This window comes from Falco punctatus (genome assembly GCF_963210335.1).
Source record: "Falco punctatus genome assembly, chromosome: 5".
NCBI lineage: Eukaryota > Metazoa > Chordata > Aves > Falconiformes > Falconidae > Falco > Falco punctatus.
In genome coordinates this window covers 43825408-43836638 of record NC_137584.1, presented here as the reverse complement: position 1 = coordinate 43836638, position 11231 = coordinate 43825408, and the positions used below count along the sequence as shown (strand labels likewise).

The 11231-nt window shown below is 42.5% G+C and overlaps 1 protein-coding gene across 1 annotated transcript in view; it reads left to right on the top strand.

Moving 5' to 3' along the window:
• Nucleotides 1-1835: 1835 nt before the first annotated feature.
• Nucleotides 1836-11231, top strand: part of SHPRH (SNF2 histone linker PHD RING helicase) — a 54872-nt gene continuing 45476 nt past the window's right edge. The window contains exons 1-5 of the mRNA XM_080390598.1: nucleotides 1836-2230; nucleotides 4358-5029; nucleotides 5402-5531; nucleotides 10486-10704; nucleotides 10988-11066. Coding sequence (XP_080246724.1) covers nucleotides 4388-5029; nucleotides 5402-5531; nucleotides 10486-10704; nucleotides 10988-11066 — 1070 coding nt within the window. The 5' untranslated portion in view covers nucleotides 1836-2230; nucleotides 4358-4387. The remainder of the gene's footprint in view (nucleotides 2231-4357; nucleotides 5030-5401; nucleotides 5532-10485; nucleotides 10705-10987; nucleotides 11067-11231) is intronic.

The following is an 11231-nucleotide window of genomic DNA, read 5'->3' as shown; positions in this document are numbered from 1 at the left end:
CTGATGTTCACATCTTGCAATATGAACCTGGATGTCATCCTTTTAAAGGGAGCTGCCTACCCAGGCATATGGCTGCATGCCAGGAGGTGGGAGTGAAACATGGTTGCTTCATAAATTCCTAGAGAAGCACATAACTTCAACTACTTCAACTGCTTGCTACCTTACCGATTGAGTCAACAGCTAAATCCCAAAAGGCACATCCAGAAATAAAAGGGCTCCATTTAAAAAAAAAAAAAAAAAAAAAAAAAAAGAGGATCAGGATCTTTTACCAGGACCTTCTCATTAGGAGGAAGACAGAAAGTCCCCCATGACAACTCCAAGCCACTAGTTGCGCCCACAGGGTGATCCAGGTCTGGCCTTAAGCTTTTTGAACTAACAGCACTTTCTTCCTACTTTGAGCAAAACTACCTGTTTTGCCACCTTCCCAACAATTTCTTCATACAGTTGCCAGAAAATCTGCTAGCAGTAAAGCTGTGCTTGCAGCACCAGCAAATACTCACCGGCATCAGCATCTTCAGGGCACCACCAGCCCTGACTGTCCCTGCCCAGCCACCCATGGCTCCCCCACAGCCCAGCACCCCACATCAGCCCCTGGGGCTGTCAGTTCCTGCCCCAGCAGGGCCAATTTCTGGCTGTCCACAGCCCTGCCCAACCACGGCCCCCACCAAACCGTGGGGCCAGGAACCTCCCCATAAAACAGGTTTGATCACTTTGCATCCCCTTGGTTGCTGTTATTTATTACCAACATACGCTGGAGTGTCTTCCCTTTGTATCTGTTCTGCTGTAACTTACTGTTGCAACATAGCACTGAGTGATGATCTTTAAGTGAATTTTCATATAGGAATGCCAAATGCTCACGTAGCAAATGAAACATTGTGAATTAAACCAGCCAAACCACCATGGCACAAGGGCCAGCCAAACCACTGTGGCATAAGGGCCAACATTCTGAGAGCTCTCTTTACCACTGCACACCACAGTTTTGAGCAGCTCCGCTGAACCCACAGGGGCTTTGCCCTTCCAAAAGGGCTGAAAATGGTGGAAAATCTGACACAAACGAGTAATGAATTAATTTGTAAAAACAAATACTAACAAATGGTTGAAAGGAGTGCTACAAGAACACCTTCTTATTGTAAAGGGCTTTCCAATTCGCATATTTACAGCTCTTTTTGCATTTCAGAAGAAAGATGTTTTTCTAGTTTTTACCGAAGCAATAGTTGTTAACAATTCATTTGGACTGTTTTTGCCTTTTTGCAGTGCTAATTGCCCAGAAATCCACTCTTTATATCACTCTTGCCACATGACCTAACAGATGTTTGCATGCCCCTCTTCTGTCAACATGGCTTCACCTCATGGACCCCATCAAGGTTTCCACCATTACCACTATGACAAATAGTTTCTCAGTGTCACCCTCCCTTGTGACTGGCCATGGAAAAAAGAGCTTCTCCTCTGCTCCCTGAGAGTTTATAAACCCAGTAAGATCTTTCAAAGCAATGACACAAGGGCTGTCAGTGTAGTACTCATGCTTAAAGTCACTCAAGGCAAGAGGTTTTCGTTACTTTTCCCCCAAGTGGCCTTTAGTGCATCACCCCTGACACAAACACCTGTTGCAGAGACCTGAAATACCTCACAGAGCCGAGGTGGGGCTTTAACCTCCCCAGTACCCTCTAGCCTCGTTTTTCACGGGTGTAACTCAGGCCAGGCCATTCCCCCTCTTCCTCACTATGTCATAAGGCCGTGCCTAGGCAACACAGCCCGATACTAGACCTCGGCCGGCCGCCCGGCCCCGCCAAGCGGCCGCCCCCTCCCGCTGGCACAGCCCCAGCCACAGCCGCGCCCGCCAGCGCCACCCCAGCCTCGTTCCCGGCCCGCCCTCAGCCACGCCCCCCTGAGGGCGCGCAGCGCTGCTCCCGCCCCCCCCCTGCCCGGGGCAGCGCCTGCGCCTGCGCGGCCCCTCGCCCTCCCGTTGCTCGGTCGGCCGGCGTGGGGGGCGGGGGGAATTGTCACCTTCCGCCGGCCCTATTGGTCGCCGGCTGGGCCAGGGCGGGTGCGCGCGCATCCCCGTGCCCGCCTACCCCCGCTGCCCGGGAGGCCCCTCCGCCTGTGCCAGCGGCGTCGGCGTTCTGCGCCGCCGGCCCCAGCCCGGCCCCCGCTGCCGCTGCGCGAGGGGGCCCGCCCCGAGCGGGGAAGGAGCCGCGGCCGCCGGGGCGGGCGCAGCAGCGTTACCCCTCCGGTACGTCGGCGGCGGTTGGCTCTGCTCCCCTCTCCCCTCACCCGCGCGGCTCCGTGGGCCGCAGTGCGGGGCCGCCCCCGGGCTCGGGGGGGCGGCCGGTGGCCAGTCCGCTCGCCTGCCTGCTCGCCCTGCGCGCCCGGCGACCTGCTGGCCGGAGGGAGGCGGGGCGGCCTTGCCGCGGCGGGGCTGGGCGGCCCGGGGGCCTGCGTGAGTGCCCCGGGGCGCGGTGGGCGCTCCGGGGCGGCAGCTCGTTCCTCGCCTGGCCTCGCGGGCCGCGTGGTGACCGGGGCCGGGGGGTGCGCGGCGGTGCCGCCTCTTTGACCTCTCCGGCGGCAGGTGCCGCGGGAGATCTGGCTCCGGTTGCCGAGGGGTGCGCGCCGCCGCCGCTGGTGTCTCCTTAATGAGTTGCAAGTAACTTTCCTCGTTAGGGACGGCCAGACCTGCCCGCGGCCTGGCGGCGGAGCCGGGGCAGAGCCGGGGGGGTGGCAGCCGCCGGCCGCTTGGCGTGGCGGGTTCCCGGCCGCGGTGCTGCCCCGCCGGGCCGCAGCGGTGCTGGGCGTGCGTGTGCTGGCAGGTGCTGGCTTGGCGGCCTGGGACCGCCGCCCCGGCCCTGGGAGTTCTGAACAGCTCTCCGCAAACAGCAGCTCGCCCCGGTTTGCACAGCGGCGTGTGACGCTGAAGCCGGTGCGCACACGCAGACCTGGTGGCGCAGGGATCCCGGTGCTCGCCGCTGAGGCTGGCTGCGCTTGCTGTCAGCAGCGCGCGGTGTGCATGATATTTATTTGAAATTATTTCAAAAAAATCCTGTGTTTCCTTCCCGTAGTTCTGTTGGCTTCGAAAGTCAAACACAGCATGATTTGTATATTTCTTAATATGTTTCTTTTGGCTTTCATGAATTTTAAAATTTAAGGTTTGTTGTCGTTGTTTGGGTTTTTTTTATAGGACCCTTTTAAAATTATACAGAATTCTAGGAGTTCTGGCCTGTTCCAACATAAAGCCCTTTAACATTAGGATGTGGGATACTGGATTTACAGCTTAGAATATTTGCCTTTCATCTTCATACATGCTTTAAAAAGTTGTATGCAGAAGGTGAATTGACAAGGATATCTAAATATTTTCCTGCCTTTGCTCACAAAGACGGTGCTGATGAATATGAGTTCATAAATCTATTGCTGTGTTCAAGCCTCTTATAAAAACAGTATTTTTTTTTTTAAAGGCTACTACTAGTTTGAGTACTTAAGTATGAGCATGTAGTTTTGAGTATGTATTTGCCAGATAGGTCTGATATTTCATAATCTTTTTCATGTGTGGTGTTTAGCATGTGTGTTTTATTTTCTAGTATTTTGTCCACAAAAATCTTTTCACTGCCCAGGTTTGGTAGGAGCTGTGTGTAGCTTGACTTCACTATGCAGTTAGTCAAAATCAGTAAGACTATGTATGCATTTACTTTGCTGACTGGTCCTGCCGAAATGCACAATAGAATAGTTGCTCCTCTGCAAGCAGTTTGTATGTCCACATTCCAGGATGCAGTTTCCTGGGAAAGTAAAAGTATTCAATACTAGTAGCAAGGTCACTGGGGACTTCGAAGGACACAACTTGGTAGCTGAGGCTCTAAACCGTATTCTATGTAGTGGCAGCTTCAGACTAGCCCTGTGTTAGGTTTGCTTAAAGTTTCATCTCAATGTGGGCTTTGAAAGGAAGAAAGAATTTTGTGTGTGTGTTTTCCCCCACACTCACCCCCAAATCTCCTGTACTTCCTGCACTTTCTTTTGTGGAGTTTCTTTTGCCATCTTCCTCCACCCCCGCCTCTGAGGGATTCCACTGCTTCTCTTTTTATATCTTTCACACAAGATTCTGAGTAACAGCTGTGAAATGTAGTGTTCTTGTCGATCTCTGTCTGTAGCTGTCTGGCAAATTGGTAAGATGTAGTAGTATAAGGCAAATGCTTCATGTCCAGCTTTGTGTGATGGCACAGGGACAGGGGAGGCGCTGTAAAACTGTCTCTTCTGAACAGTTGGATTTCTTAGTGCACCTCTTGCAAGTTCAGCAGTTACTGCACAGTGAAATTTCAGTGTCAGTGTTTGATTTTGTAATACTTATTGCTGACTAATTTACTTCATCTCGCAGACTGAAAATACTGTTGAAGAAAACGACAAAATGAGTAGTCGTCGAAAACGTGCACCTCCATCAAAAGTAGATGAGGAGAAACAGAAAGACCTCTGCTGGAATATGCATGAAGACCGGAGAAATGAGGTGATAACATTAGATGATGAACTGACTGATGAGGACCACGTTCCAGGTCCAAGCACTTCTTCTGCATCTTTCATTGTTATAGATGATGATAGCATTGATGAAGATCTCATTCAAAAAGAAGGTAGTGGCTCAAAATCTGTTAAGTTTTTGACAGTTAATGATGAGGAAGACTCTTACTCCATCTTGACTCCTGTGTCAGTACAGCTAAATATTATAGTCTTGCCATATCGTGTAGATGGGTCCTGGAAAGTATTGTTGGGAGAATTTGCTCTTCGTCTTCCTTCTGAGCAAATTCTGACTGAGGAATTCCATGAAAGGAGCTTTACCTTGATGAGAGGAGACTCTGATGATCAGCTACAGGTTTGTGTTCATGAAAGAAGTGAAGAGGAGTACAGTAATGAAACAAAAGAATACCTGGGTGCTTATGAACAACGTATTTTGGTGGAGCCAACTTTAAGTGGTGAAATATTGGAAGGCTTGAGATGGCTGCAAAAGAAAAAGATAATTGGACTTTATCAAAGACCTGGAGAGGCTCAGGTTTTAAAGGTATGGGTTAATATATTTGTTTTGCATTTTAAATGTTCATTTGTTTGTTTGAAATAGAAAATAAAAACCTCAGAACAACAAAGTCTGGCAACTGCTGTGCATTTATATAATGTGATGAAAATATGTAGTTTCTGCTTGCCTTGATGAATGTCTTCAGTATGTTTTTGCCTAAAAATCTGTTTTTACTTTTGCACCATTAGTAATGCGTTACCCAAAGGAATCACAGAAGCTTTTACCTGCAGTGTTCTGTATCCTCTATGTGGTGATTTTTAATGGATATATCTGCCTGTCTACTGATTTTCAAAGCACTGCTGTTATTTTCATACTTTTCTAACAGTTATTGGAATGATTAACTGTATAACCATTTCACAGGTTGGAATTTACCTTCTGGAAGCTGGGCTAAGTAAACCAGAGTTTCTCAGTGATGGAGGTGGGAGACCCAAAAAAGCTAATCAGCTGATCCAAAAACTCATGGAAAAGTTCTATAGTTTTTTAATTCCAGGTAATGCAATTCAGTTGAATGTTGTTGATTAATTTTTGTTATTAAAGCATGTTGGGTTTTTTTTTCAGTAGTATTAAATGTAAGTGAAAATAATAAGTTATTCCTCTATCTAGAGCAACTTTATTTTCAAGGTAATGTTATTAGTGATTCTCTCTGTGTTAGCATATGAATAATGGCCAGATAATGATTAGTTTATGGTCAAATTACAGGTGATAATATTCCTTGTCTACAGATAAGGCCCAGAGGCACATAGAAGTTTGAGTCCTTACCTTTTTGCAAGTAAATACAGTTTTCACTGATTCTTGTTGGCTGATTGAACAGTTCTACAGTAGCTTGTCTTAAGTTACACAGGGAACTGTTTAAAAGAACCATGAATTAAGTTTGGAAAGCTTTTGTTCCTAGCTAGTGCCTAACACACAACTGTGACTACATTATAACTGCTTTACAATATAAGCCAAGGAGAAATTTTGTGAAGTACTACAAAATGTGCCTTTACAACAGTTTTAAAATTACACCAGTGCAAATTTATAAATATGGGCCTTGTTGTCATTTTGAAATTGAAGATATGTTTGCCAGATTATACTGGGTAGAGAGACAGATTTTTAGTGATCAATGACCACTTTATAGTGTGATGGCTTAGGAAACTTAAGAAGACCCAACCTTTGTCTTGTTCCTCCGTGTAGAATGGCTTCAAAATCTTAGTTGAATACTGACTCAATGACAGTGACAGTAATACGCTGACTTTTAATGCTTTTGCAGAAGCAACAGAAGCATAGCGCACACCCACCCACCCCCAATACTTGTACTTCATTTCAGAAGGCAGAAGTATATAAAAAATTAGGCAGCTTGCTAAAGAGAAGCTAAAAGGAAGAGGTAATGGTAGAATATGTACATCCGTGTCTGCTGCAAAGAGTAAATGCACAACTGTCAGAAAAGACGAGATATACCAAGAAAGGGCCAGGACCAGTATAACTTTAGTATGTGGGGAAGAGAAGATACTGCATCTAAGAGGTCATCCTTCAAAAAACTGAAGTAATCTGACTATAGCAACTTGTCAGTTTAGGTTTAAACACTGAAGCAGATCCAAAAAGAAGTCTGAAGAATAAAGAGCTTAAGATACAGAAATGAATAATAATATTTTTAAATGCATAAAGAGAAATGTGGTATCATAAATACATTAGAAGTAGAATATCTCCTGAGAATTTGTAGACTTGAGATGACTAAGGCATTTGAAAGAGTGCTCAAATAAAATATTGCTATAGCAGGAAGCACAGTTTGCTTTTCTGCCAGTCTTCTTATTGTGGAAGAGTTGGGGAAAGGTACTGTTCACAGACAAAATGAATAGTCACCTATTTGGAGAATCAAAAATAATTTTCTGCTGGAACCTGGGACATTTGTCCTCAGTACGCTAAAGAATAGATTTTTACGGACTGCATGATTCAGTATAGCTTACAGTTGAAGAGGTGGTGTAGCGTCTGAAATGGAAGATATGCCCCTGAATGTTACTAGAGCAAGAATGTGGACCTGAGCAATGGGTTGTTATACCTTGACTTACCTTTTCCAAAGCCATTCAACCCCTCATGCTCCGAAAGGAGCTGTGTTGCCAGTTGGTAAAATTTCTGAGTGTTTTTCAGCATGTGCAGTTTGATGTGGTGTATAATAATAATAGTCTTGATTCTACAGCAATGAATGCCATGTAAACAACTAAATAAAGGGTGCGGAGAATCAAAATATAAGTGGTTGTGAGTATGTATGAAGGTCACCAGTCAAGTCCTACAAAGGATGCACGAGGCATGTGCAGCTTAATGTATTCTGTTATTATTAATGTATTCCTAATGCTTTTGGAAATACGATTGGTGAGATGGCATCATCAACAAACTTTAAATGTCTTATTCAGCATAACAGAGATGAAGAACAACTGAAAGCTTGCAAGCAGGCTGACCAATGGAGATTCAGTATAAATTTAATGTAGATAAATATTTCCACACTGTGAAACCAGTTACATTTTCTAACAGTTTTTAAGTACAGATGGAACATAAAGTAATATAGCCTTGATTCTATGGTGATGAAGGTTCTTAAGAAGCATAAATGGATTTACATTTCTAACAGCTTAGTCTGTGTTTGAATTTCACCTGTTTTAAAACAGAATAAATTGAAATTTTTGTAAAACTGCACATAAGTATGTATTTTAACACTCGCAATATACACCTAAAATGGACTCTACACAGCATTCCAAGATGAGGCTTCTTATCTCCATTGATGAACAGTTTCTTACATTGATGGAGTTGCACACAAGGATCTCTGTTTGCTTTAATAAATATCTGGTTTTATAATAGTTTGTATCCTTTATCCGCTGTATAATGTTGCATGTTTGTTCTTGTTGCTCCAGTGAACACACAGACACAGATCACCTATAGATCCAGCTAGCTTTGTTCTTAATATGAAAAAAATGGTCTGCATAATTGATTTTTTTATTAAAGAAAAAAGATGTCTATTTAATTGCTTTTCTAGTGAATGGTAAATGTTTCGGAGTTTCTTTTCCCATAGTCTCATGGAACTGTAGTATCACATGCAGTAGCATGCCAATAGAATAGACCATATACAATCTTCCTTCAGTTTTCTTAAGAAGAAGAAATTCTTTGTACAAAGAAGAGGGTTTTGGCCTTTGTATGGCAATTTTTAATGCCAAATGTGAAGCAACAAATTTTCTATTCATCCATAATAAAGGAGGAAAACGATTACATTTTCAGTGATGCAGATAGTCTTATACAGCAACCTGGAAACTGCCATACAGATAAAATGTAAAGATCCTACTGCAGGTTCAATAGTGGAACTTTAGTTCAGTCATTAAAGGAATTTAAGTAGGATACTTGATGAAACCTATCAGAGAAATTGATTTTTCAGGTAGTGTAATACCATCTGTTTCTTGAAGGTTTAAAAAACCCCAAACAAACCAGAAACAAAAGCTATGTAATTGAATTATGTTTCATTATGGTTGAAAGTATAATTAAATATTCACTGTTTAATAAGTAACTGAGAGAGGGGTAACTTCCTTAGTGTCCTTTTAAAACTCCCTGTGGTACATAGAACTTTTTAATCAGGGGGGGAAAATTATCTTTGAGAGAATGAACAAAACAAAGGTATGGACAAAGCATACCAAGTCATATGAAAAGAACATTTTACATTATATTGTAATCTTTTCTTTCATGTAAAATTCTGGAATTACTTAGTTTATACAGAAGTCAATTTATTAAGCTCTGAAATGTGGGACTTGAAAACTGTTACTTTACCAAGTGTAATGATAAGTGTCATTATAAATCAACTTTATTGATCAAAGTTATACCCTGCAATCACTCTGGTTTCTCTGTTCTTTCCGTGAAGTGAGGAATGTGTGTGAGAGGATCCCTTGGAATGGTTCTGTAATATATAAAGCTGCATGTTCTGCTTGGTGCTTTCATTTGGCTGGAACGTGAATAATCCTACACGTGCACTCTGGTTGCCGCCTTTGCAAGTTTTTTTTATAAACATGGATTTACAGAAACTTCGTGTCTTTTAGAATTCTTTTGTTCCTCGTGAAGCCCTGGAATTGTTCCATTGACTTCAAAGGATTAGATGAGGGCACTCCTGGCTGCCATACATAGGCACATAATTTCCTGCTGTTTGCTTTGGAAACCATTCTTCACATTCACTGTTCACTTGAATGAAAGAAAGCTTTTGCTTTCCATGAGAGTCCTAATAGCAGCCCAAACCTTATTTTAGGATTAAGCTCTGTGATGTTTGTGCCAGGTACATCTCTTTGTTAGCAGAAAGCATTGTTATTATAATTTGATTTAATTATACCTGCCACTAGCTGTTTTCTCTTTTTTTTATCAGTATATTATACTTTTAAATATACCTTAAAGTCACTTTGTGTTGAAAATGCTGGCCTTGACTTGCTTCTGAATGTTTTTGGGTTGGGTTTTTTTGAGAAAAATAGTGCAAGGTAGCTTTACCTCCAATACTAGCTAGAGTTACCGTCTTGTCTTTGAACTGTAGAGCTGTACAGCTATGGTATTGGTACTGATGTTTTTAATTTGAGACCTAAAACACTGTTAAAACTTGTCCTCTAAGACCATTGTTCCCTCATCTTATATCCCAAAATGCTGACCCTTTAATTTTTCATGAATTTTTGTTCTATCTTGCTTAAATTCTGTGTGTGCCCATATATCCACTTCATGTGAAAAACAGATAAGCACAAGGCTTTCTTTCCTAAAAGATAAAAAAGAAGGCTAGGCTTTCTGTCCTAGAGGGTACATGCTTCTCTTGAGGTAGGATTTTAATTTCTAAAGTACACCTTGTCTGAATCTTTGTAATGATGCAAGTGGTGAGAATTTCATGTTGTCCTACTGCTACAATTTTTTTATCCAGATAGATAATTTAAAGTTAACGTGAAAACTCATTGAAGAGAATCGCCTGTGGTTTTTTTTTAATACATTATTTTATCCAGAAAGGCTTTGTTTCATGAAAAATACACAAATCCTTGACAACCCGCTGTGGTTTTCTGCTTTCTAGAAGATCATGAACTCATTAACATTTAAGTCTGAAATGTGAGTTACTTGTAGTTCTGTATCAGTTGGAAATGTTTAGTGGAAGGTCTTTGTTAAATAAATAAGGTCTGGTCATTCTATCCCTAAATTCTAAAAGAACAGCTTTGCTGATTATGTATACCTCTGTGATTGCCATAGTGTGTTAATCTTAAATTTTGGGACAGTATTGCTCATTGTTTCCTGCTGCTGCCTAGCTGAGTCTGGTACAGCCACGGCACGTTTAAATGATGTTTTGCTTTGCTTGCTTTCATATGATATTTTGAAACATGTTATTTCACATTTCAAGTAAATGTATTGCAGCAAAATTTACTGAAATGCTGACCACGGTTGATTGATAATGCATGTCTTGAATTATTTGGTGTACGCAGATGAGCTGGAGGAAGATGAGGAAGAGTCTGACGTGGAACTAGAGCGACAAAATATTGAAGAGCTTTATGACTTTGTAAGGCATACCCATCAGCAGGATATCGACTTACTGAGAGAGGATGTGCAGCATCCTGCATTAATTCCTATTCTGAGGCCATACCAAAGTGAGGCTGTGAACTGGATGCTTCGCCGAGAGAACCTTGCAAGTACTCCGAGCAGTGGCAAGTATATGAGTCTGGAAAACTGGTGTAATTGAGGAAAGTGGCATTGTATTGATTGAAGCTTTGTTAATGATTTCATTGCCATTTTTATAAAAGCTGTTGTTTGGGTAGTACCCTAAATGATAAACTAAATTTTGCTGAAAATCAGTTGTATCTTGTTGGTCATGAAGCACTGTGGAGGTAGAGGTCTGCTTTTTGTCTCTGAAAGTCGCAGTAAGGCTGAGCAATTTTAAGCAGTATGCTGTTTCTAGAGAAACCTCATAATGAACTCTTTTCTTCGTAGAAAATGGACTGCACCTCTTATGGCGGGAGGTCATCACTCTGGATGGAGTAAAAATCTACTATAATCCATTTACAGGCTGGTATGTTTTTATAGTTACCTGCTTCTGAGAACGCCTCAGGGTTGTACTTTTTGAAAACCATATTGGCAGCTTTTACCTTGAGGATATGAGATAATTCATAACTGTCATTTTTCAGTTAGCAACTGAAGGAGTAGAACAGTGATATTTTTAATTTGAAAAAAAAAG